The 27,597-nt window shown below is 35.4% G+C and overlaps 1 protein-coding gene across 1 annotated transcript; it reads left to right on the top strand.

The window, feature by feature from the left end:
• Positions 1–251: 251 nt before the first annotated feature.
• On the top strand, positions 252–26,026 carry LOC104532367 (cytoplasmic polyadenylation element-binding protein 3; the record flags this gene model as incomplete). Its single annotated transcript, XM_029087362.1, has 3 exons — positions 252–333; positions 677–1,584; positions 25,867–26,026. Coding segments are annotated over exons 1-3 (1,150 nt in total), but the record flags the coding sequence as incomplete, so codon positions are not given.
• Positions 26,027–27,597: the final 1,571 nt, after the last annotated feature.

Here is a 27,597-nt window from a genome sequence, read left to right on the forward strand (position 1 = left end):
GGCGAGCAGCGAGCGGTACGGCAGAAAAGGGGCAGAAATCAGTGGTGCAGCTCGGAACCGCTGCGGACCGGTGCCAGATCTCGTGTGGGCTTTCTCTCTGACAGACTGAAATAACTGAAAGCTTGTTTGTTAATTAGGGAAAATCGGTACCCGGCTCCTTTAAAGGTCCCCTACTAGCGAAGGGGGTGGAGAAGAGCGAAGACCGGTGTCTTTTTAACCTTGCTGAAGGACGCAGCAGTATTTATTGACGTATGCAAATAACCAGGGGGAGGAGGTGGAGGAGGAGGAGGGTGCTTGGAAAAACAGGAACCAGAATCAGTTTCTCATTGCAGGGTGAGAGCTCTGAGTTCCGGTGTAAGAGAAAAGAGACGTGGCGAAATTGCTGTATATCTCTGCCCTATAAGCACATCTCTCATTTAGACTGAAGGGAAACAAGGCATCAAAAAGGGTGAAGCATCTTAAAAAATATTTTAAAGGCAATCTAGGACGATCAAAGGTTACATATTCCTAAATGGGGGAGGGGGAAGATGACGGGTTTACCTTGCAACTAGCTGTAGCATAGCACTAGCAACAGGACGAGATTTTTTGGCCGGCAAATGATTAAAACAGCCTGGTTTGTGGTATGAATGACAATGTTAATAATCTGTCTTTGTGGTTTTTTCCCCTACTGTTTCAGCTGCGCAAACCATGCAGGATGATTTACTGATGGACAAAAGCAAAGCCCAGCCCCAGCAGCAGCGGCAGCAACAGCAGCAGCAAGATCCAAACTCAGCAGAAGCCCCCTCTACGCCCATCTCGTCGGAGACACCCAAACCAGAAGACAACAGTTCAGTGACTAGTATCGGCACATCGGCTCCTTCCCAAAATAGCAAGGAGAAGATGCAGATGGAGTCTCCCATTTTGCCTGGCTTGAGCTTTCACCAGCCTCAACAAGAACCTGCAGCCGGCACCTCCTTGTCTCCCTCCTTCGGCAGCACCTGGTCTACAGGGACCACAAACACGGTGGATGATAGCTTTTTCCAAGGGATTACTCCAGTCAATGGGACAATGCTTTTCCAGAATTTTCCACACCATGTCAACCCTGTATTTGGTGGCACTTTCTCTCCTCAAATTGGCCTAGCTCAGACTCAACACCACCAACATCAGCAACAGCAGCAGCAAGCTCAGCAGCAGCAGCAGCGGAGGTCACCTGTAAGCCCTAATCAGGCACCTTTTGCCCAGAGAAATGCTGCTTACAGCCATCAGCCCATCATGACCAGCAAACCGTCTTCCTCCTCTGCCTCCTCTTCTTCCTCCTCCAGCTGGAATAACCATCAAAATGCAGCTTGGAGTACACCTTCCAACCCTTGGGGTGGGCTGCAGGCTGGTAGGGACCCTCGAAGGGCAGTTGGAGTCGGGGTCGGTGTGGGAGTGGGGGTTGGCGTACCCTCTCCCCTCAATCCCATTTCACCCCTTAAAAAACCATTCTCCAGCAATGTCATTGCCCCTCCGAAGTTCCCACGGGCTGCACCCTTAACCCCCAAATCCTGGATGGAAGACAACGCGTTCAGGACGGACAATGGCAACAATCTGTTGCCTTTTCAGGTAAATGACTACATGCATCTTCTACGTGGTAGCAGCCATCGCAAAGTTGTATTTTTTGCAGGAATGTATTTCATGTTACTGTTCTATCTGAGAGGCACCTCCATAACTCGTATTTGCATTGAATAGTCACCTTGTATGAAAGAAGTGGGGTTACTCCTAGGGGTGCGTACCAGGTTCCAAAGATTCCAAATTCTGGCTTAAGGTTTACAGTCTTACTTTTCTTGTAACTTATTCTTAAATACAACAGGGCTTTTTGGGGATTTTTTTTAGCATCTGAAAGGTAGTAACCTTCCTTCATGAAAAACAGGTTTGGCAGACTACGTTCCCTTGGTGCTGCGTGTTACGATTTTTATTTTTTTTAATATTCTCTCAGATGTGAGAAACAGGAGACATTAAAATTGCTGGCTTCAGTTTTCTAACTGGCATGTTAATTTCAACCAAAAATGCTTCTTGACCTGAAATCTAGTTAATTATTTTATCATCGTTGAAATAACTAATTGTCCTTATGTTGTGGTGGGATTTAACGGGGAGTCCGTTTGTGTGAGGTATACATATGAAAAGCTGTATACCTCTGATATGTACACCCTGCTGTTATATTCACAGTGGACGTTTTGAATACATCTAGAAGCAGCGTGGGTGTGTATGGAAAGAGGGGCGTATCTGTCCTTTCCAGCAAGGAAATGCCTAATACAATTGACATGATTTAGAAATGGCAGGGAGGTATTGTATAAAATAAACCATTTTATGCTGTTCAAAATATTTGCAGAGAAAAGAGACAATAGGACACGACCTTCAGAGCCATATTGCAATGGAGTCTATTTACTAGCTACATAGCTCTGAAATATTTAAAGCTGCAGTGCCCTTCACTGTTTTTTTTATCTATGACGACAAAGCAGATCAATTGCAGCTGAAACTGGGCCACATAGAAGATTTGCAATTTTAATGCAGAATGAAACCTGTCATGGTGTGAAATCCATTTTAAGCTGAAAAAAGCAGAGCATGCACTTGTGGTTATACCTATGGAAGGTGAAATGAATCTCATATTTCTTCTAGGTTAGCTTTTTTAGTCGCAGACAAATCGAAATTTTCTGTTTTGAAATACAGTGAAATCATTCACATATGCTTTCTTTTTACGTGATCACTTTCTCAACAAAGTGTGAACTCTCAAACATTTTAAACTTACCAGTATGGTAAGAATAGTATCTAGATTGACAATATTATAAACAAAATTAAAAAAACCCAAACAAACAACAAAAAACCCCCAAACAAACACTCTCTGCCCCCTTCACTTTCAGAGATCATTGAAGTAAAATACATGCATTCCTGTGCACTTTCCAGTCCCATTCAAAGAGGGCACCTTATAGTCAGCCCTGAAATTTCATTTTGCTGCTTCATTCTGTTTAAAGGGAGAGTTGCTAATTTTTTATTGGCTACTCTCAATGAAGGCGGAGTGGCGTCTGGTGAACTGCTGGTCAGTGTCTCTGTGGCACTGAGGTCTGGAGAAACATTGTACTTTACACACAGTATGCCTGGTGAAACTTGTATGTTACGTGAGCACAGCAACACAAAAGCTAATGGATATAGCTCCCAGTCATTTTTTAGGAGTGCAAAATGTCTTTCACCTTGCAATTATTCTTTTATTTAAATTGTCTACATGTAAGACATTATAAATTCTGGTAAATTTTAATTAGTAAGGAAAGCAACAATAAATGGTCTTATTTCTGTTGTTTGGTTAGTGAGATACCTCTTAAATGAATACACAACTTTATTATTGTGACTATAAATTGTCACAAATTAAACTAGCAGGTATTTAGTCATCACTAGGGAAAAAAAAAGGCAGATAAATGTGTTTAAAGAAAAGTTCCTTTGATTTTAAAATTAAGGTTTTGGAAAGCTAAGTTATTAGCCAACTTGTTTTTTTCACTGTGAATTTAACCTGGTATTTTCCTGTACAACTTAAAGTAAATACTTAGACTACTCTCAGGACCAGCTGGAATAACAGCCCGATTCCAGAGACTCAGAGAACTTGTATTTTTTTTCCTATTAGGCTCTTTTTAATACAAGTTGCTGAATTTTGTGTACAAGACTGTAATCTGGGTTAGTGTTGATTGCTCCTGTACTTAACAAATTGCCAAAGCCTTGAAGCCATACTATTGATAGGAAGTAACTGTGTAGTTACATTGAGAAAAATGAAACTCAGCTTCATATAAGAGTTTAAGATTTGCTGCCTGGGTTCTGGTTGCCTTTTTTTCTTCTTTTTATTCCTTCCCACATCACCACTACCCCACCCCCATCCCTCCAGAAATTGGGCAATATGTTGACACAGTAAGTTCTGCTTGTCAGCACTATCAAGTAATTCTGGCAGGTTTATCCATGTACATCTGCCACCCTTCGTAACTGAGCATTTTTGATCTGCTTCAGAAATGCCTTTCAGTAAACTTGCTAGCAACACGTTAATGCACATTAGCAAGTTCTTTGTGCTAACCTGTTCTTTTCTCTTATGTTGAGATTATAAGACTTTAAAATTTGTGATTTATTTTTAATTAATTCCTTAATAAGATATGAAGCTCAAGATGTTCTAAGTAAAAAGAAAAATATTATGTTCACTGTTTGAATTAACATCAGTGGTACCTATTTTAAATTCAGGTCTTTGCAGTGATCAAAAATTTGAAGCAAAAAACTTCTATAATCAGGTTTGTGTTCTGAGTCTGTAGTATCTGAAGATAGCTGATATTCAGCTACTGATATGTCTAGTTCTAGTAAAAAATGTTGAATTTGAAAATATTTCTTTTAAGAACTTGTATATAAAGCAATATGCTAGACATCATCTTCCTCAAATTTGAGTAATACATTAGTGCACCTTGTTGTGTCTAAACCATTCAGCAACTGTCCCAAGGAGTTGTGCTGCAGAACATATCAGAACATCCAAATATTGATTGGTAGGAATTCTCTTGGTGTCTGCCTTGTAATTGGTGTTGGAAGGCAGCTAAAAAGCTTTGGAGGAGACTGTTTTCATATACTTACTGAGGAAAATTGGTTGCATTGTATTAAAAAAATTTTGAAGACACAAATATGATGGTTGAAAGGGAAAAGAAAATAATGGAATTCAGTCTGGAATTAAATGTAATATAGCAAATAAGAGTTGGAGATAAGATCACAGGAATGGATGTAGAACAAGGCCAGATATGAAATACAGAAATGTGGATCGTTTTCTCTCTGAATAGCCTTTAGCTTCTAAGTGGTTCAGGTGAAGGTCTTCTGTTGTGATTGTCATGTGACAAGCAGTGGTGTTGTGCCATTATGGTAGGTGATTCTCATTTCTGGCATTTGAGGCTGGCATTAACAGATTTCCCTGAGACCTGGGCAACGGTTGAGTTCCTTTTTGCAGCAGAGTGGTGAGACTTAAAGAGAGCTCTTGTCGTCTCGTGCTTCTGAGCTGCTCCCAGAATTGTCTATTCCTTCACTTCTCTTGGGTAACTGGTGTCTTGCTTTTGGCCATATGGAGATATTGGGACACAGCTTGTGGGGTTAGGAAAATTGATAGTGCCTGAAATAGACCCTTGGAAGTATGGATAAGAAATTCTCTTTACAGTGAAGAAGATAGAGAAGGAATTAAATGTTTGGAGACGAATATGCTGGTTAAGCAAGTCTAGCCTGTGGATTTTTAATAACATCAACACTATCACAACTTCCAACAAATTGTTCAAATTTTCCTGCTTTCTGAGTAATGTTCTTTAGAAACAATAAAAAATGTGCAACTGCAAGTTTTAGATTTAAAAAATTCATAGCAATTTGGTGCTCTGAGAATTCTGGCGTATATCAAGTCATTCTTGGCAGCTTTATATATCAGTACTTATCAGTACTTCTCCAGCAGAAATAAATAAGGTGGTGTTTATTGTGGGTAAAGATAGCTTTAACATGCTGTCTGTTGCAGTGAGGCTGAGAGAAGTTTTTCTGGGGGAGGTGTTTTGGTATTTGTTTTTTTCCCCTGATTGGTTTTAATAGGAATTAGTCTGGACACAGATAAAATTATAAGCTAAATTTAGAAATTATTTATAACTTCAGTATTTCATACTTAAACAAAATGCAAATCCAAACATGCAGTGAGTTTGCATATGGATATATATGCATAAATACATATTTGTATGGATACATATTTATACATTTACATATACACTAATTAGTAATACCTAGCAGGCACAAGTTCTTTGTCATGTGTTCTCTAAACATGCTGTAGTTGTTTGAGTGAAATGAAGGACAAGGGAATGGCCACTGCATAATGTTTATAATTCCATTGTGACTTTTGGTTGATGATTAATAGACAGCTCCTTAAGAAGCTGCTTTCTTTAAACATTTGAAGTTCTTCAGACCTGTGATATTAGCCCACACATAGCTTTCTCCATGCCAACACAGTTTGATACTCAAAATAAATTATGTGCATACGCACACATACATATCAATATACACACATATGCAGTAAACTAATGCAGAATAATTTTTGTCTTCAAGTCCTAGGGAAAAGAATATTAAATAGACTATTAACTTCAAGTTTATAATGTTTGTGCTAACTTCTTCACAGGCAATGAATTGGCTGTAGCTTATTTGCCATAGTTTTGTTTCTTAACCCTGCAGTGACCTGAAATGCATGGTAGGATATCTCATATATACATATATGTGTGTGTGTGTATATTAAAAATAATGACTGAATTAAACTGATCTCAAACATTGGAAATTTTATAAGTAACAAATAGACTTTTATATTTATGAGTAAAGGAGTTTTACTGGCTAATATACTGTAGTGTAATTTTGAAATCTTTGTTTAAATCTAGATTTTTTTTTTCTTTTGCAAGTAGTAATAGTTGTATGCAATAAGTCTATTTGAAGATTAATTTTTAAAACACTATGTTTCTTTATTCTAAATTTGGCATTCTGAGCTCTGGCTTCTTGACAGCTTAGTAGGTAACCGTGTTTAGTAGGGTTACTGGTATCTTGAAAACTATTTTGTGTAGGAAAAAGAAACATGTCTAATCTTATTTTTTCTTACATGATTACACACAAGTACTGGCAGCCTGCAACTTTATGAACAAAATAAAAAAAGAAAAAAAAGAAAAGGACCTAGTTGTTGTGGAAGTAACTTAGTAACCTTTTTTTTTCCCTCCTCCTTTCTTACATGCTCCTGTTGTTACTGTTAATTAGCACAATAAATAGCCTGATTCTAAATATTAAAATGTGAGAACACATATCATAGTATCTCAGAAGTCTTCCAGTGTAACAGATAAGAACAATACATGGCATTCTAGCCTTAGTAACTGTGAAGTATTTTACAATTTTTATTAGATCTCAAATGTGATCAAGTTCTAAATGTCTGCATTTTCAAATTAATTAAAATACAGTAACAGTACAGAAGAAAAAGCACATGACTTTTTTGTATGTAAAGTATGGTGATTTGAGCACTAATTACTTATTGATTGTAGTCTTGACTTAAGTAGCCAATTGAATCATAGATAAGCCCTCAAAAGTTAGTGAAGGTAGAGCAAAGGTGTGAGTTCACTATGCGGTTGATATTCTGAGCAACTCCATATATAGGCAGGACTTCCTTAAAAACATTAAGGGTATTAATATAGAACAATGAATCAATAATTTTGTCATAAAGATTTGATAAACGAATTACCTGTCTTTCCTTTGGGAAGGAGGTAGAAGGCAGAAGGGAAGGTTAAGGGCGTGACAGTTTATTTTGCTATTTTCCTCCTTGAATCATCCCCAGTTTTCATTTTTTTGCCTACAGGCTACTCTTGTTAATTGAATGTAAGAGGAAGAGAGACCTGGAAAAGTAATAGTTTCCTGTTCTAGGTGATTTTCAGTAAGCAAATATGAGTTTGCTGAGTGGATGATGAACATTTCTTAGCAGTTGGTGAAATAGCTCTCCTTTCATTCAGGTGACTTGAGTGATTCCTGGGTGAAGCATACCAAAAGGAAGCTAAAAGATAGCACTTGTTAGTTTGAAGTTATATGGTGATCATGAACTGTGTGGATCTGGATTTTGCTTGGACTGGGTTGATTACTGTGCTCTCAGAAACTTTTAAATTAGGCTAAAGAGAAAAACTTAATACCAAAACAATCCAGTGATGACCTTTGAGACAGGCTCTAAGGCTCTCTGGCCTTTATTTGTTTTTCTTTTTCCTACTGATCACTTCAGATAGTGTTACAAGTTTGAAAATACTATTCATAAATAAAAGATGCTTGTTCTAGAAATTTAATCAAAACATCATTTCAAATTGTGGCATAAACTCCCACAGGAAATAAAGGCCTTTAGAAATTTCACTGTTTTTTTCCTAAAATAAGCATGCTGCTTTGATTTTGATTTTGCTTTTATTGTAGTAACATGTAATATGTTATTTAAGGAAAAGGATCTGTTCAAGACCTTTAGTATAATGGCAGCTAGGAGACTTTGATAGAAAAGGTATCTCTTCATTTTCTTTTCCCTATTTCCTCCCACTTTGTCTTCTCAACTCCCAGAGATCAATATTGAAAGCTTTTAATGTATAATTGTTGGTTGCAATTAACTGCTGATAATGGAGCACTGTATTCTTTAGCCATGGAAGAGGATTGTTTACTCATATTCCATGTCTTAAAAAAAAAAAAAATAAAAAATCCCGTTTTTACTGTCAGAAGATATCAAAACCTATATAAAGAGATTCTGTATGATCTTCAAATGGGAGAAACAATAGAAATAGGTGGAAGTTACTGTCTTCTCCCCGGTAATAAGACTGTTGTGCCCTTGTAGCCTATTGCAAGCTCAGTTACGTGCTTAGTTTAGCAAAATGCTGCCTGAAGTAGTTCTTACCATTTCTCTTCTCAACCTACTTGTTAAGTATGGTGGGGTAGAAATAAAATTTCAGAAAGGGCAGGAAGCAGAGTTTTCTAATTCCCATTTACTTAGTATAAGGTCAGCTAAATTTCCCTTTTGTCTCTTTCTGGTGCTATGTGGGCTAATAACTTCCCTTCTATAGGGAAACTTCATAAATGTCCATGTGTTTAGAGATGTCACCCCCTCCCCTGCCCCCCAGCCAGCAACAAGAGTGAGTGGAACATGTAGTATGAGAGAAATAAACTATGCCTGCTCCAAAAGTCTAGAAAAAAATTCTATTCTAGGGAATAGAATTTTTATAGCATTGATATTAGCATTTGGTTTATACATATACGCGAAATATACATGTATGTACATCTGTAATCTGTATCTGTGTATGTATGGGCAGTTCATTTTCTCCAGAAAACAATTGTAATTAATTTTCAGTAACACCTGCTTTAGAGCTACATTTACAAAGTAGGTTTTACTGTTATTGAAATAATTTGCCTCTTTTTCTTAAGCTAAACCTATTTTTTCAGCGGCTATGCAAGTTGAAATATAACAATTTTCCATTCTCGTTTTCTAACAAGTATGTCAGAGCAATGTTTAGGCTTTCCAATTTTTAGGCTATTGTGACATTTTATACATTTTGTATCTAAATATAGGGTACTAGAACCATGTTTTGTTTCATTATTTGGTCTTTATGCAATTTTTCTCTTGTTTCATTTAGTATAAATTTGAGAAGTGCAGAAGCATTGCTTTTGAGCAGTTACTAGAATATTGTACATACTGATAATAAGCAGGTGTCTCAAAGTAGTTAGAAAAATGTCCTATTTTTGTATATAGAAATAGATCTTAATAGTGTAATCTTTTTATTATTACTTGTAAATTTTAGAATTTAAAAATGCAAGTTGCAAAATGCCACAGAAACTTTGCTTGTGCATCTTAAATTTGGTCAACTTTTTCATTTTCATGAGCTTCAATTATGTGATTCTGTCTTTTTCTGTAAGTTCCTAGTAGCATTTGCAAAACAAAGCTAATTTATACCTTCCTTTTCCTCATTGTTTAATGTGGCTTTGTCTCTTTATTGCATGCTTTTCAAACTCACCCCAGAGATAAAATTGTCAATTTTTTAAAGATCTTATAGAAGAGAAGCACTGTGCTGATCAGGACAGATATTGATCTGCTTTGTCACAACAGTTTTAGGAGGAGGGGTGGTGTGATCTCCATTCTGTGGATCTGAAGAAGAGGCACAGAGTTTGGAGAAATTATTTTCTTCTCAACGTTCAATCTGAGAAGACTAAAAGGTTTTTTATTTCTGAAATATTTAGTGCATATAGCTCTTTGAAAGCAGAATATCCATTAACTGTCTCTTTAAGTTTGCTGCATGTATGAATCTCAAACTAGTCACCAAAAAGTGAAGAAAACAAATTGCCACCTGTGAAATTTAAGTTACGTTCCAGTTATTCAGAAATTAAGAACTTTTAATCAGGGAAGGGAAAAGAAGCAAAATATTTAATTTCCTTAACTGTGAGAACCACTTTTCTCTTCCTTCAACTGTGTATGTAATTCTCTGTACATCTTCCAAATTCTGCAAGAAACAACATAGAACTTCTATAAACAAACAGCCTCTTAATTATTCATAAACATCACTGATGGGCACTGGATGAGACAGGAGTTTTGTTGAAAAGATGGGTTTGAAACTTAGTCAGCTATAGTTTATTCCTGCAAAATGGTAGAATTTAAATTGCACAGTCTTACTCCTGCACCTCCTAACTTCGTTTTTTGTGTATGGCTTGGCAAAATTTGCAAGAATTGCAATTTTCTTTTAAATTTCCTAGAGCTTAAGTAAAATACTTAAGCAAAACCACAGATTCTGTTACATGTTAGGATGATGACCTTCACATGATTCATCAGCCAAGTTAGAGCCTTTTGATCAACTCTACAGATTGTTCTTGGTTTAACAAAGTTAATGAAAGTAATGTGTACAGAGCACATACTGTCAGTGGTTTCAGTTTTGGGTGAAGTGTGATTTTGTGGGCATGGCCTCTTTTTTTGTTTCACCCAGCCTTAAACGGTTCAACTCCACTCCTTGCAAACTTCCCTTCTTGTTTGTCTTCCTACTTTTTGATCCCCTTTTCTACTGAGACTTCTCATTTGAGTTGGCCTTCCCTATTCCGCTTTCTGTGTCAAAGCTTGAAGCTACAGGGGATAAACCCCTGTAGCCATAAGTTGAATCGTATTCACTTACTTTGTAGGAATTACTCCTGTGGAAATTTGATAGCATGAGGAGCTTTAAGTAGTTTTAAACAAGTTTAATTGAGTTTTCAGAAATATTAGCTAGAAGTTCTAAATTTTAGAAATATAGACATATTAACCAAGTGATAACTTAGTCTGGACATGCTGAACTGATTTTCTTTCACCATCCCCACACCCAGCTTCAAGAATGTGTGACTTGGGGTGGATTTTTACATAGATTGACAGAAAAACACTTCTGACATAAAATGAGAAAAACATTATGTCTTTAACATGGACATTTTTTTATGTATCAAATTTTCTTTTATGTCATAATTGTAAGTGGATGTTCCAGTGAAATTCATCTTTCCTACCTGGAAGAATTACTCTGAGAAGTGCTCATCTTAAAAAGATTCACCCTAAAAAAGTTATTTTTGGCAAAATTGTAAGCAACTTAAAGTTGACCTTTTGATGAGAAATGCTAGGCAACTTTAGAAAGAGATGCTGTCTATAATGTGTTATGTTTCCGAATTAATCTCTTCTAAATATAAGAATTGCTCTTCAGAACAAAGAAAATCACCCACTGAAGCTTTCTTGGTTTTGTTCTCAGAGTGGTAAAGGCTTTTTTTGTGAGTAAGATTTATTTCCTAAAGGAAGTCTTTGGTATTATGGCTTCTTGCAAAAGTTGCTAAAAATAAAACAACAATCATTTTATTTTAAAACACTTTAATGGTAAAATATTATTTCAATTAAATGAAAATTCATAATTCCTCCTTGGAAGTTGCTGCTTCATACTGCTTGAAGCAATGGAAATGTTTTAGGCTTTTACTGCCACTGTTTGCTAGCTATCAGCAAGGGAAAAAAAATAAAAGGAAGGAGTTGCTGTGTTGTCTTGGATGATTATGTAATTCCTACCTGATAAGAATTAAAAGGGCCAACCCACTGCTTTTGGCTTGATTTTGAAGGATAAAGTTTAAATTGTCACTGTACTATCACTACTACGTTATCACTTCTGTCTCATTTATTTACGCTGTATATGTAGATAAACTAAATTTAGGAATGGGAACTAGAACCACCAAACTAATGATATTTTTCTTTAGTTTTTAATTGCTTTTCAGATTTAGTTATTTTTTCACTTATTTCTGTAATTTTCGAAGTTTTTAGTGGTTATGCTTAGTTTTTTATACGGTCATAATGGGAAAAAACAGATTTTTTTTTTTTTTGTATTTACATGTATGTTCTGAACCCATGGTATAATGATGTGTGTGTTGAAGTGTGAATTTCAGGGTTTTCACTTTTTACAAAGTCTTTCTTAACATCCTAAAAGATCTTCTGGATGCCTCTTCAGTCTTAAACTTACTATGCTTATCTCTTCTGCTAACCTCAGATTTCTTCTGCCTTTATACTTGTTGATTACAACAAAAAAAAATTAAATCCAAGTTGACAGTTTTTTGTTTCCAGATTTTACTTTGCTGGTAAAATCGGTAATCATCGTGATTCACTAAAACTTTCTCACTGGCATCTGACTGTGAAATGCCATTTAATTTTAGTTACATGTCATAAAATGTATGTAATGAACAATTCTTACCCTGATAGCATTTAGACTGTTAAACAAAAAAAGGCATGGAATGGGTGAATCGTTTTGGAGCTTGTGCCAAATGTCATTGGATCATCTCAGCTCAGCTATGCTGAGTATTATCCTTTATACGTACATTTTTACTTTCACCTGGGATGGTGTTCTTTTATGATTTTTTTTCCCCTATTTATACAATTGCTTTTTCTGATTATATTTAAAATAGTATTTTAAAAAAAATTATGTTTAGTTTGGCTTACAAAGTTGCTCTGTTAAATTAGAATATCTAAGAGCAACGCAGTGCAAGATGCTCTATTTAATGTTAGATCATCTCAATTTTTCAAGCCTGCTTTCCACTGACGTGACCATGATCATACAATCATTCTTTTTCTCTTTTCTATTTCTGATTTTCAAAGTTTTCTAATTCTTTCCTGTAAACCTAAAAAAAATAAAAATAAAAATCAATCTGATTAAGTGTTAAAAAGGCAGTGTTAAGTTGGAAAAACTTGACTGAAAAATGTAACCCTTATAAATAAGAACGTACTTGTGCTTTAGTTCAAGTAATGCGTTTTTCTCATGTTCAGTACGGGTTTTTTTTTTTAAATCTGATATGCAGCTATGTCAAGATCTTGTATTGCTCTGAGCAGATCTTGTTTGTATATTACTGGTAGCGCATTGATTGAGGTCCAAGAGAGCTTGTGTCTGCTTAGTTTCTCAGGCAGACACCTGGAATGTAAAAGACAGAAATCTAAACTTATTTGTAAAGTTTATCATGTGTTAAGCATCCAGAAATAAGCTAGAGAATTAGCAGCATGTGATAGACAATCATGAAATGTTAGATGACCTTACAACAGTCAACAGACCATACTTCAGAAACCTTTAAGTTTAATGTATTAAACTCCCATGTTCCCTGTGATCTCATAAGGAAGCCTTTTCCAGTGTACTACTTGGAGCTTTTTTAGGCAGATCCTCTAATGCAGTATTTTACTTTGTGAAGAGATTTTGTTACAAGCGTTAATGAATTAACATGAAGGTAGCTAGTGTTACTGCCATTTACTACATGACCTTCACAGTAACTGTACATTTGTAAAGGGTTAATAAATGATTAATGTATTAACTGATTGTTAGGGTCCAGCATATTAATAGATGGCTTGTAACCAAATGTTATCCCATCTATTGATGTGCTTAGTAAACATTAAGATGTATAATAACCAAATTTGTCAAATGTTTATAACATACTTCATGGTATTGAAATTTTCTTTAAACTACTTAGAAAGATACATTTTACTTTTAAATTATGCTTACTGTAACAGTCTGACCTAATACTTCATCTTGTTAAATAATTCTCTTAGTCATGTGTTCTTTCTAGGGTCATATTGCTTCTTCCTTCGTCATTAAAAAAAAAAATAAATTGAAAACAGTGAAACCTCTCACAGTAGCAGAATGAGCTTTTCTTAGAACTCACAAAGCCCTAAGTAGCAGCTAACTGCAGTAGGAAGAAGATCAAGAGGGTGGAGGAAACAAAAGTCAGGGATAAGAAAAAGTAGGATTTTTATAATACAAAATGAAAGTTGAAGTTGTGGTATTTTCATATATGGTAATCCAAGATGACAATATACTCGACCACTTTCTGTGGATCAGAATTTCTGCAAATAAAATCTTGCAAACTGTAGGCTGGGTCTGACATTTCAGTGGTCGGGGTCCTCAGCTTGGTGGCTCCTGTTACATTTGGCAGCTAATAAATGAAGCTGTGAGTTCTGAGTAGTAAAATCAACCATAATTGTCAGCAGAGTTTACAAGTAATGTTTTGTTGCAAGCTTCTGCAGACAGTCTTACCTCCCTTGGATAAACAGGAACACACTCTTCTGACATGATTTCGCAAAGTATAAATAGTAGATTACTTATATAACAATTTTTTCTTGTTAGCCAAGGGAGAAGTAACTGACGTTGTACGTGCCATTTAAAACTACTTGAAAATGAATTGTGGTAGATTTTACAGTTTGTTTGGAAGGCTTCACTTTCTAGAGAAACTGGAAAGTTTTTTTGCTATTTTGCTTACATAGTAGCCTTGTTTGAATATAAACTTGAACTGGTCAATGTTTCAAAATATAGCTCAGTCCTTGGCTCCCTTGGGCTTGTGGAGGAAAGGGAATAATTTAAAAGAGCAAATACAATGAAAATAGCTTTTTCTTATGAATACAGATGTGGATAGATGCAAAAGGCAACCCTACTATAAGTAGCATTTTCCATACAGCCTGAAATTTTGTTTACCTTTTCACACTTAACATTTATACACATGGTTTATAATTGTCCAGAAATTAACTCTCTCTCCTTTCTGTGTCCTTCTTTCTGGTCGATGAGGTCCCAGTTTATAGTGAAAACAGAGGTCCTTGAGGTCATGACCTTGTAGTTAGTGCTACTAAATATCATCCTGATTTGCTGCACTTCTTCAAATGATTAATTCAGTTCTTGTATGATGAGCTGATCTCCTGTGTATTGATGATCTCTTGTAAATATTAGTAGCATGTTTCTGCTTTAATAACCAGCGTTATTGATAAAATTGATCTCAAGATTTGTCCTTAAGAAACTCCATTAGTAACTTTTCTTTAGCAGATTTCTCTGTTTAACACTAACATTTCTTTCCCTTGTTGTCATTTGCTTTCTTACCTCAGTTGCACTAATTAGTATTTTTTTCTCCACTTATGTAGTTATTTTTCTTGTAGCATCGTATGAAATGCTATATTTAAGTCCTTGTTAGATCAACTATATCGTACTATTTCATGAACCAGAAGTCATACTTTCCAGGATATTGTGTCATTAACATATGATGCTACATTATCTCTGCTTTTTATTTCTTAAAGAGAAGACATCCTTGAATTTGAGTCATAAAAACTACAGTGTTTGTCATCCATAGTTTCACATCCTACTTCAGTTATTGCAGTTCTTTCATTTTTATTTTGCTGGTCAGATATACACAGTACTGACATTCTTACTTGTGCTAGCTTTAGTCGTTCCGCTAACTGTGCCTTACCGACCAGTTTCAGTGTTTACGTGCACCTGATGTCTGTTACTGAACTGGACAGATGATATTGCTTTATCTCTTACTGTTTACCTGTCTTTACTGTTTACCCTTGTTACCTGATTTTCCCCTCTGGATGTGAAGAATGATTATGGTGGCTACATTATTTTCTCCTGACTTCTGATATGTTTTTGTTTGATTCTTTTATTGGTCTTGCTAGACTTTTTCCTAGACATTTGTTGTCCAAGGTATTCATGCTGAACTTCTTACAGTTTCCCTGAATGTACTTAAGTGGCTGAACATCCCGATTCTTTCCTTATAGCAACATTTCTTAAGGTGCCTGTCAATCTTTATTACCTTGTACAAAAAAGGAAAAATCTGCTGCAAATCAGGTAGGCTTTTATCTCAAGACATTTTTCCTGTCTGGAGCAGTATTTACTAAATCTGCTCTGTGTTAAATCAGTTTAGCTCTTAAAATGTAAAGTATTTCTTGCTCCTGTGAGTATCCTTTCCAATTTCTGTAAAGAGTTAATATAAAGAAGGTTTCCCTTTGGTATACATGCATTTGTATATCTTGGATGTGTTTTCTGAATTATTTTAATTCATTAAATCCAAATGTGCAGCAGTAATTTGAATACATAACCTCTAACAACACAAAAATGCTTATGGCTTCTACTCTTCTACAAGGCAGAAACATAAGTATCAGGCACCTTGTACATGAGACAGTTGTTCTTTTCCTCATATCCTGTATGCCTTTAAGCCCCTTAGGTAATAAAAGATGCAAATATGCATAGTGTGATTCAGTTACTGTTTTAATATATTTATTATATGAAATGATATATTTAATATATTAATATTTAATTTGTTATTAAACTGAAATTTTTCATACATGGGATGATTCAGTACTTGCAACCAGAAAAATTCCTTCTTTCTTTGCAAAATTTGATTTAAAATGGAATTGCTTGCATGTAATTAAGTGTTGCTTCTAATTAAAACAGTTTTGGAGTGGAATTTTTTTTCCTGCTTTTCTGCCCTTCCTCTAAGTAGAGCTTGATGCTATGAGTGGTCTTTGCGTTGCTACTCTCTGCTGCTTCCCACCTCTGTTCGGTTGCATATATGCAGCCTTCAGTAACTTTAAAGCTGATCAAATAATTAATAGCAAATGTTCTTAAATTAAAATTTCTTACATAAGTACACTTTAGGAAAAGGATTGCCTTGTATCCCAGTGGCTCTACAGGAATTTTCAACTCGTGTTTAGAAACAGGTGCAGAGCTTGAGAGATCCTGTAGCCCTCTTTTCCTTACGAGAAGGTGGCTGTGACAGTTTGGGATTCTATGATAGATTATGTCCTCGATAAAGTCCCAAGCTGCCTAACTATTCTAAATCCATTAGGAAGAAGGCAGCAGAGTAGATTTTTTGTGTGTGCCACTTCAAAGAAGGTTTTAAATTATTGTGCCACAATTCATTATGCGTATTAGTCAGGCTGTAATAATATTAAGTTAGGACTTGGACAACTTATATGAATAATTTTAGCAATTAAAAGTATATGGGAGCTGATAGGTTAAACATTTTCTTTAAATCCTGCTGGATGTAAAGTGACATCACTCTGAAAAAGTCACCTCCTGGTCCTCTCTGGGAGCTGTTTTTCATTGGGGGTGCTTCTGGCCTGGCTTAGGCCTGTGAGTAAATACTGCTAAATGACCCCACTTTCTCCCCCTCACCCCGCCCCACCCTGAACAACTATACCTAACATTTTCTTGGTTTCCTTTTAGAAGGAATGGGCTATATTGGTATTGAAATGGCAAAATTACTGTCCCCTTAAGGGTAGTTCTCCAAACCAGTAGGTGAAGATCTTGTCCTGTATGAACATATGAAATGTCTTACCCCCTTTTTTTTTTTCTTTTTTTGAAATATCTATATGGAGTTCTGGCACCTATGAGTTTTTTTGCTCAGAAGGCACTATTTCGTGAACACAACAGAAATGGAACAGGAGCCTGACTTGAAATCTGCTGTAAGCCTTGTTTGTCATAAGGCTTAAACATTTAAGTGACAATTTTTTTTTAACCTTACCAATATATCCCATGTCACTGATGATCAGTAACCATACACAGAGCCACAGTTTCTCTGTCAGATAAATCCTTGAGATTCCTTTACTGTGGAAAGTAAAGGAATATTCCTTCATAGTAAATGAAGCTACTGGGCAATGGTCCTCAGACATCTGTTTGAGTTATTACTTGTATCATTTTCTATCTCCCATTTTATCTCATTATGCTATAATATCATGAGACAGACTTCTCCTATTGTAAATCTTTCTGAGACAATAGCTTCCTTTAATATGTCTCTACTGTCCTTTACATTATGTGTTCCAGACTGCAAAGCGTGATTTTTCAGATCCTTTCATACTGTAACATCCCTTCTCCTCTGTTTGCAGTCTTTGTGTATTTGTAGGGCCTTCATCTTGTGATTTGAGGTTTGCACTTATGCTGATTTAGCTGGCAAGGTGTTCCTAGGTCAGCGTTAGTTTTTCCTTGCTATGGGACACAGACATCGTTCTACTGAACAGAATGGTAGAAGGCAAAAGGTAACTTATCAGTGTTGAACTCCTGCAGAGCAGGCCAATGAACCAGTTAAATTATGTCATTTTAATAGCTCAAGTGTGTAATGAATGGCCTTGTAAATTCTACTGCTGACATCTTTTTTTTTCCACTTGCTTGTTTTTGTGAATTGATGATCATCTTGGGTGTAACTACTTTAATCCTATATTTCACAAGTGTTAGAACCGTTTGTTACTGGAATCAGTAACTATAATAGAAAGTGAATACATCAGCTTTTTGAGATGCATTCAGCAGCAGAACTGATGAGCAGATTTTTATCTAAAGCATCACGTTGAACAAAATATGACTAAACATAAATCCTGTCAGTGAGTGCTCAGTCAGTTGTAATGTCTGCAGATCATTCCCTACAGTAATGTAATGGGTGTAAGAATAATAGCTGTTTTGTAGATTCTTTTAATTTTTTGGTTGTTGTGGGGTTTTTGTTTGTTTGGGTTTTTTAAACGCATTGTCTGTTTTGATGGCAAAAGGAAGATGTTTGAAATATTAAGTGTATTGTATTTCTCTTTGCTGGTAATAAACAATGTTCACTGTTGGAACATTAGGTTTGGTGGTTTAAGCATTTGGCTTGGTGCTTTACTGTCTTTGAATCTAAGGTGGAAAAATAACGCTAGTGAACGTGTAAGTGATACACTTGGCATATTATAAAAGTCTGTATTGGAAGAATAGCTAAGGGTGCTTCAAGGAATACAATAAGTAGGCTATTGCTTAGTAAGGCTCTGATGAAAGAAATGAACAATATAATATAAAACAAAAAATATATATTATATAAAATACTTATACAAATATAAAATATATCTATAAATTATATATTTATTTATTCATATATTTACACACATATAACTTGCATCCAGTAGGGCCATATTGTAGTTTGTTCCCTGTAACTCCAAAACATGAATTGCCTAAACCAGTTAATAATGTTCCTCTTGGTCTGCCCTGTAGCTACCACCTCTATTTAGGAAAAGACAGGGTAAATTTTAGTACTTTCTTCCCCACAGTTTGCAAGCTGTTATTGAATATTCAGTAACTTGTCAGGATATTCTGTTTAAGTGATTATGATGCCAAGTTTTATGGCTCTAAGGACTGAATATTTCTATATATACTTCAGACATGAATTAAATGTAGAGAAAAGGGAATCTCATCTTAACTGCAAAGTAAAATGATCTTTAAGCAGAATAATGTAATTTATATTAGTTTTTGTAATTCTATATAATGCCTGCTGTATCTCTTCCTATTTCTGTGCTTTTTAGTTCATTTGGAATTAAAAATTGCAAGCATATCACTGAAAGATTTTAGTTTTCTTGTAGCATTTTAGAGTTCAGAATTTATAAGATAAGATAAGTTTGTATCCAAACTTTACCTTTCTTAGTGGAATAATTGCTTGAGTAGTTCAGGTTTTCAAGGCTTTTGGTTTCAATTTGAGTTCTTGAAGTTAGCTGTAAAAGTTGATATAACACAGACAAGATTATTGAATATTATTAGCTAGAGTTCTTAAATGTTATTTTTTCAAATTATATGGAAAGGATTGGAAATGTTTTCATAATCTATATACAACTAGATATTCCTTTGTATTTGTATTAAACTTCCTTATTTTTCTTAGAGGCTTTTTGAAAAAGCTTAAAAAAATAACTTTTTGCTCAGTGAACTTCTGAACACGTATGAAAGTAAAATATGCTACTGTTGGTAGTGAGAAAAGACAAATGTATAAAAATTCCATGTGTTTCTTCCGTGGGCATTTCAAGAGCAATAATAACATAAGAAAACATTCCTCTTTTTGTTCCAGTAAAGGAACATAATAAATCCAGCTTAGTTTAATACTACACAAAATTAACTGGAAAGATCAAAAAAGAAAGTGGAATTAAAATAAAACTCCCTTAAGACTTGGTACTACTAGCTCTGCTGTAATGTTCTTTATCACGGACATAGACAAATTTACCCTATTTTTCCCTCCTACCTACATTTTATGCCTTCTTTTTTATTTTGTTTTATTTTATATTTTTATGAAATGCAGAATAAGGAAAGGAATACTGAAATTTCTGGTTATTCTAGTTCTACATGCATCTGTGTTGTCAGTCATGTTGTTATTGGCAACATTCCAGCACCAAGCTGCAAAGGAAGCTACATTTGTTGTTTGCATTTTTTTATTCTTTTGCAAAGCGATCTTTTTAGTTTACCGTGTGACCATGTTCCTCACATTTCCTACCTTTTGAAAGATTTATTTTTTTTTTTATTTAACTTTACTGAGAATGCAAGTGGGATTGTATCACAGCTGAAGCTGTTAGGAGCTAAGGACTGCTCAGTGAGTATTTAGTTTGCTCTGTGTGATCATTCATGTGCATCCTCATGGCAGATTGAACATGTCCCAAGCCAAACTTCTGTAATACTTTTTTTTTGCTGTTGCTGTTCTTGCTGCTTTGGATTGGGATACTGGAGCAAGACAAACTTGTTTTCCCTGTGTTCTTAGTAATAACCCTTGCTGCAGGTGCTAGAACAGAGTGAGTGAGCCCAGTTTGAAACATTTTACCTTGTATTTATTCAAAGCTGTGCTTCCATTGACTTCAGCTTTAGCGGGCAAAGTTGAACAATCCTGTGCAGCCAAATCCAGGCTTATGTCAGGCACACAAGAATGAAACATAGCGATGACCACAGTGAAGAAGTTTGCATTGATACAAACGTTTAAGCCGTAAGGATATTAGCTGTTCCTCAGGATCTCATCTTTTCCTTCTGATTGAAATACTATATGTAATGTCCCAGAACATACTAAGTGAAAATTGCTGAGACTTCTGTGAGCCTACCTGGAGTTTTGGTTTTCTCGTGGAAACAGTAAATAGTTCAGTGAGTGGAGGCCATCTTGTTGCTTGGCAGAGCCGGGCTGCGTGTGCCACATACTGGTGCAGGAAGCTTTGAAATCTGGGGCAGCATGAAAATGTAGAACACTGAAATAAACTACTGAAACTGAGGTATTGTTTGGAATATATGAAACTTGGAAGCTTACTAGGATGTCAGTTAGCAGATGAACTGAAATATATAGACACAGGGAAATGTGTCTTTGGAAGGGTCTAGGTACCTGTGGTTTTGCAGCTTGCATACTAAAAATTAGGCAGATCAGGGGTATCTCTCACTTCAATGTGTATTTTATGCTACAGATGCAGATGACCATGCCAACAAGGATTCAACACATGCATAAATACATGGTTAAGGATTTTGAGTATGGACAATAGCTAGTCTTGGGCAACATGTGTTAGATGCCTGACATACCTTCTCAGGGTAAAACTTTTCACTATGTGATTGTAGTTTAATCAGTTAATGGTCAAGTGTCTCCACTGCTATGATCCTCTGCAGAGACAGAAGAAAAGATAAAGCTTCATTTTCTGGAGCAAGGTGCATATTCTCCATGTCTCTGCCATTGGACATGTTGGTCATTTCCCTTTCTAGTTCATTAGTTCCAATTACTTTGGGCTACCTGTTTAAGCTGAAAGAGGTAGTGAGGAAGCCAGGCTGTATTAAGGTCCACTTAACACCTAATATGGCCCCAGATATAGATATTGGCTTTGTCATCCATAATGTAGTCATATATTCTTTTCTCATTCTTTACCTTTCAATCTTACCAGTAAAGACACAGTTTGTGTATCTACTGGGAGGGAACTGAAACAGTGCTAGGTATGCCTTGCCCTTACATGCCCATGCTCTGAGTCTGAAGGAGGCAGGACAAACCACACCACATTACAGGGTATGACAAAGGGAAAAAATTCTTTTGATTTCAAATGATACATGTACATATCAATTACATACTTCATGTACTGGTAAGTAATCTTTGTTTTATAATTAGATATGTTAAGAATGTCTTTTCCCCTCCTGGAATTTGCTGATACAGTGATTATGCCTCAGCCATCTCCTGGAATAAGCAACTCGGGCATCTGTCCTAGAGATAAACATACCTCTTCAAAGCACTGTTTTGATTCATTCCTGGAGCTTCATTCCTCCATCCAATTATGCATATTGGATGGAGACTGGGGACCTCTGAAAAATTATTATGGTTGTGTAATTAAAGACTAGCATAATACATATGCACAAAACTATAAAATGCAGGTAATATGCAAATTATTGCATTTTCTCATTTTATTTTAGTGTCTTGACTGTGCAGTTATTTTTTGGCAAATTGCTATTTGCTGGTTTGGGTTTTTTTTTTTTAATTGACAGATTATAGACGCTGTGTTGTGACATTTTTAATCAGCCTTACAAGTAACATATTTAAAGGTAGAAAGTTGAGACCCAACTTCAACTGGAGGTCCATTTCACTTTGTGATCCCTCCAAAATATGATCCTGCACATGTATTTGTAATTTTTCACTATGCTTGATGCATACACTTTGAGGAAGTCTACGTCCTGAATGAATGTACAGATAACAGCCAAGGGCTGGGATTTAAAGTTCTGGGACCTCTATTTTCTCTAAGAGTTGTTATTACTAAGCTGTTTTTCTTTCTTTCAAGACTAGAGTATTGTAAGAACTGAAATATGCTGCCTTATACACTAGAAGCTAACACGGAAGGAGCTGCTGTCTGTACACAGCAAAAGTACAATCCAACGTGGACAGACTGGACTTAATCTTTTGCTAACTTAATGATTGCCATGTAGCCAAAGGCAGTGCCTTGTAGCTGGAGAGTTCTCTTTTAAACTACATTATGGATATCTAAGGAGGTCTTAGGACCTTTGTCTTTTCTAGAAGATCCCAGGAGATTTTCCAGACTTGCTGCATTTCAAACTACTTTTCCAATTTTTTTATTTTGCTTTATCATTCCGTAGTTTATATTTTGATTTCCATTCATGGTCCTAGTCACAGAACTTCCTTGCAAAGCTCTCATGTGCTAATAAGGACCTTTATGAATTGTTTCTGTTGTTGAGATTGTTTGTCAGTAGATTGGTATCCTGTGGAAACAATACAAAAGGCACATCCGGGAGATGGAACAGTATCAGTTCACAAAACCAGGAGAACCTGTTCATGCCCAGAGATAAGGAAACATCATCCTGTGCCTATGTGTGCAGAAGCACTGGGCTTCTTGAAGGAAATTGCTGAATTTAGGAAACAATGTTTAAATCTGCAGAGTACTAATTAGTTACTACTGAAATGAAAGCTACTAAGAAAAATGGTAGCAGCCCTTTTACTTCTGAGCTAGAATGAATGATAGCCCTGACTCGTTTGTTTTATCACCCGCACTACAAAATCTGTAGTCAGCGTGCGTTTTGCACATGCCACAACATACTCTTACAAATCTGTTGTGTCTAAATTTCCTTTACTTGATTTAGCTTGCTCAAGTACTGTAGTAGGAAGTGTTGTAATTGTCTAGGTAAAAGGTTTTGATTAAATTGATCTTCCTGTGTCCAATATAGGTCTAATTTAACCTTGAAAATATATTGCGGGTTTGTACGCCCCTTACAAGGTTAGAAAGATCCTACATTCTAGCAAGCCTGCCCTGTGTAGCCTTGCCTTTGATACTACAATTTATTTCTTCCCTTTCTTCACATGCATCCATGTGCACAGCTCCTTGGGAAGTTTTAGAGCAAAGTAGGACCTCCCAGGGATTTGCTGCTATAGTAGCATACTTAAAATATAACGTACATATGTTAATAAAGGACAATTAAATTCCATTTGTAGGCTGCGTCCTCTTCCAACCTCTCAGGCTGTAATCTCAGGAATGTTTAAAGCTGGAATAAGCTATCATTGTGACAAAAGCAGCAGTCCTGCCCTTTTGCTTTCCTGCCAGTGTTGATTTTGCCAGCCTAGCTCTGCTACAGCTGTATAGTAAAACAGATCAGGGGACTGATCTGACTGGAAAATACTTCCCCATCTCTATTTACGATATAAGCTGTATGTTTGCTTTCATATTTTCTCTTCAAAAAGATGCCATAGTTCAATACTGTAACACCTGACCTCCCTACATATTAATAGTAGAGATATTTAAAAGGTATTTAAAATAAACAAGTAGAAAAAGATGATTAAAATGCTTGCTTTGTGGGAATAATATAGCTCCTATTTAATCAAGTTACTAATATATCACAAGGGAAATTTTTTACATCCAAGTTACACTTTTTCTTTTCAGTCTAGCCTTGCATTTCTTTTAGGAAAGTGAATATGAAATAAAACAAACTCTCCTCTCATACTACATATTACCAAACAGTGGGTTGTTCTAACCAAAATAAAGTTTTCTGTTAGGACACAAAAATACATTGAGGTGTTTGGGGGTTTTTTGTTTTAGTTTGTTTTTTTCCCCAGTATCTCTTTTAGATTTCCTGGGCATAAATTTTGTTTTGTATTCTGTATGTGTTGATCCACTTGGATAGGTGAAGTACTCTTTTAGATGCAGTATACAAAGGTTGGCATTCTAAGCAGCTGTAGAAGACATAAAAGTTGTCAATAATGAAAAACGAAGACCAATGAGCTCATTTGAACTTTAGTACTTAGTGTAGCTTCTAACAGAAATCAAGTATTATTCTTTGGACATCATATTTGACTGCCAGAAAATGCTCAATAGATGAAATAAATGTGTGAAGAAAATAATGCTAGTCCACTTGGAGAAAATACAAAATTAGCATGTTGGAGAAGGGAAGTTGGATCTTCTGCGTAGAGTAGGCAGACTGTGGGAACATGAGATTTTTGGCAGTAGGAAGATCTGAATTTCAGAGCTTTCTGTAACAGGAAACTTCTAATAACATGTATTTATTTGAATTCTGGAGCAGGAATACTAAAAGAAAGCTTAATTATATTAGTGAACTAATTCTCTCCTTTAGTTTTATTTAAAGACAATCTAGGAAAAAGAGAGTCCAAAAGAAGTAATGCTTACTAAGACAAAATTAGTGTTATGTTTTCTGTGGACACTGCTGATGCTTGTCTGAAGATTTTAAATTTTATTCTTTCAAGCAAGAAGGTTATCTTGTAGTAACCGGCATGTGGAAAACACTGTTCCAGGAATTTTTGGGGCATATTACAATGAAGGTTTCAGTTTGCACAGTAGAATGTTTTACGACTCTCTATTAATTGTAGCATAATACAGTCTACAAAGAAAAACTGCTATCTGTTACATAATTGTGTTTTACTTTTTTTCTTAATGATAGTGATGAGAATAAGAAAACCAATATTTTTTAGAAACTGTCTAACTACAAAGGGGCCATACTGTTACGCTGTCCCATTGCATACAGTACCCTAGATACCTGGGCATGAGTAGATTGTTCCTGAACTTTGAAACTGGTTATTTAATAGGCCTGCTATAGGTTGTTTTGTTGTTGTTTTGGGATTTTTTTCTTTTACCCTTTTACTTACCTAAAAACAGAAGCTGAACTACAGTGAATTAAAAATGAGTGATTCAAACAATGCAAACCAAAGCTTGCTTAAGTTTTTGAGTGCCCTAGTCTGAAAGCATTGCATATCCCATCTTGCTTTTTGTTTTGTCTTGCATCTAGTATACTTTCCTTAAACCTGTGAGATTTGTGTTAGACATTTGAAGAATTACTTGGTACTTTCTGGAAAAAATGTGTCTGTTGGCATCTTGAGCATTGCTTGCTTCTGCTCTGATGTTAAGATAGCACGGTGGCAGAAGGCAGATGATGCAGCCGTAAAACAAAAATCTCTGAACTCTGAAACGATTTTACTTTTCCAGTGTAAACATTAATATTGCTTTATTTCTAAGCTCTTATTTAGATTATAATTTATAGAATTAACTACTGCTTATATATATATTTTTAGAAGTATTTAAGAGCCTCTCTGCATAGGTGTACTGGTGAAAGCAGCAGTTGCAAAATGAAGGGTATAATTTTAACAACTGTAGTCTTGTATTTATAATTTTTTTTGTGATATAAAAAGTTCTATCAAGAGGAAATGTAGAATTGGGTGCTGGAGTTTTATAAAATAAGAAATGAACCTGTGTTAGAAAATTATTTTTTCTATAACAGTCTTTCTTTCCTTCTTTTTTTCTTTTTCTTTTTTTTTCTTTTTTTTTTCTAGGACCGGAATAGGCCCTATGACACTTTTAACTTGCACTCTTTGGAAAATTCCTTAATGGATATGATAAGGACTGATCATGAGCCTCTGAAAGGTAAACACTACCCTCCCAGTGGCCCACCAATGAGTTTCGCTGATATAATGTGGAGGAATCATTTTACAGGTTAGGAATATTCATATGTCCATGCTTGCTTGGTGTTTAAACAAAAATCAGCTTTTCGGTATTGCTGTAAACTTTTTGCTAATGAATGAGTTGTCAGTTATGTAAAACTTCTGTTTTCCCACCTGAAGATAGTCATCGCTGCTGTAGGAAGATAAGATGAAATCTGTATACAATTATTATAAGTGTACAATCATAATATTATCGAACTGGCATTTCCGAAACTTGATGTTGTGTATCAGCAAATTGCACAGTTGGGTCTCCTGCTGCAGCCACTCAGTTCAGAAAATGTGTAGTGCAACTGGAGTCCAATTATGTTCAACATCTTACTCAAAGTTAATACTAATCTTATTTTTGGATCATCAGCTAGTATACAGGGTTCTAAAACAACCACTGTATCAAGCTTACTCACTACAGTTGTTTCAAGTTTCTTTAAAAAAAAATGAATTTTAATTTCGTTTTCAAATTGTTAGGAGGAGCCAAAGGCTATTAGATGTTTTTAAGTGCTGGGAAAGTTTTGATGATTTATGCTACTAAACTGTGTGTGTTCTACCAGGTGTAGCATTGGAGATGAAACCATTTCTAATACTTAGCTGATACTGAATAGTGAAAGGTTGTGGCAGCATTTCAATGACTAAATGTTTCCAATTGACCTGCACACTCCTCTGTCTTAATCTTTCATTAGTGAAGTTTAAAAATAGGTACACATTCTTGCTCACATGCATTCTTGCTGACTTTGAAGACTGAAGCTAATAGTAAGCTATGTACAAAGGAAGTATTGAGCTAAAAACAAACTCTAAGAAGTCAGGACACTGTAACTGATAGAGAAGAAATTTAGTTGTGTATGGCACTTCTATGCTAATGCTTCTATAAATACTTTTATGATTTCAGGACTGCCTCATTTGATCCCCTCCCCATTTGTATATTACATGTGGACAAATATTTTTTTCTTGTTCTACGGTCTTGTGCCTTTTTCATAATCTTTCTGGGTACAGAGTTTTTTTTACAACCAGACCTAACTGGGTTCTGTACTCTTGGCTCTTTTGATGTGTGCTTTCCACTATTATCTCAAAATGTGCTGTGCTATAGACTTCACGTGTCTTTAATGGCAAGAAATACTGTCTCATATCTGTTCTGATCATAGTCCTCTAAAATAAGTGTCAACCTGAAACTTATTAAAAACAAGCTCAACAAAATTGAGATTTCTGCTGGATATAGATTTCATATGGCTGGTATTAAAAAAAATATCCAAATTGCTAGTAAGTAGATTAAAATATTTATTGTATCTTATTAAATATATTATCATCTAGCTAAAACTTCATGTTTTTAAAATCAATATTTATTTGAATATAAAAATTAAGACTAATTTTTTAAAGACTGAATTTTCATATGAACCTGAGCGCAGAAAAAATGAGAAAGATTGGATTAGAAATTGTATTACTCTAGGAAAAGACTTGAACATCATATAAGTGCAATTTTGCTTATGCTTTTATTCTTGTCTCTTTATAACCATTTTAAAAGAATCTTTAATTCTTTTCTGTTGTTGGGTCACTCTATCAAGAATAGTTTCCAAT

The sequence above is a fragment of the Antrostomus carolinensis genome, unplaced genomic scaffold (genome assembly GCF_000700745.2).
Source record: "Antrostomus carolinensis isolate BGI_N321 unplaced genomic scaffold, ASM70074v2 scaffold41381, whole genome shotgun sequence".
Taxonomy (NCBI): domain Eukaryota; kingdom Metazoa; phylum Chordata; class Aves; order Caprimulgiformes; family Caprimulgidae; genus Antrostomus; species Antrostomus carolinensis.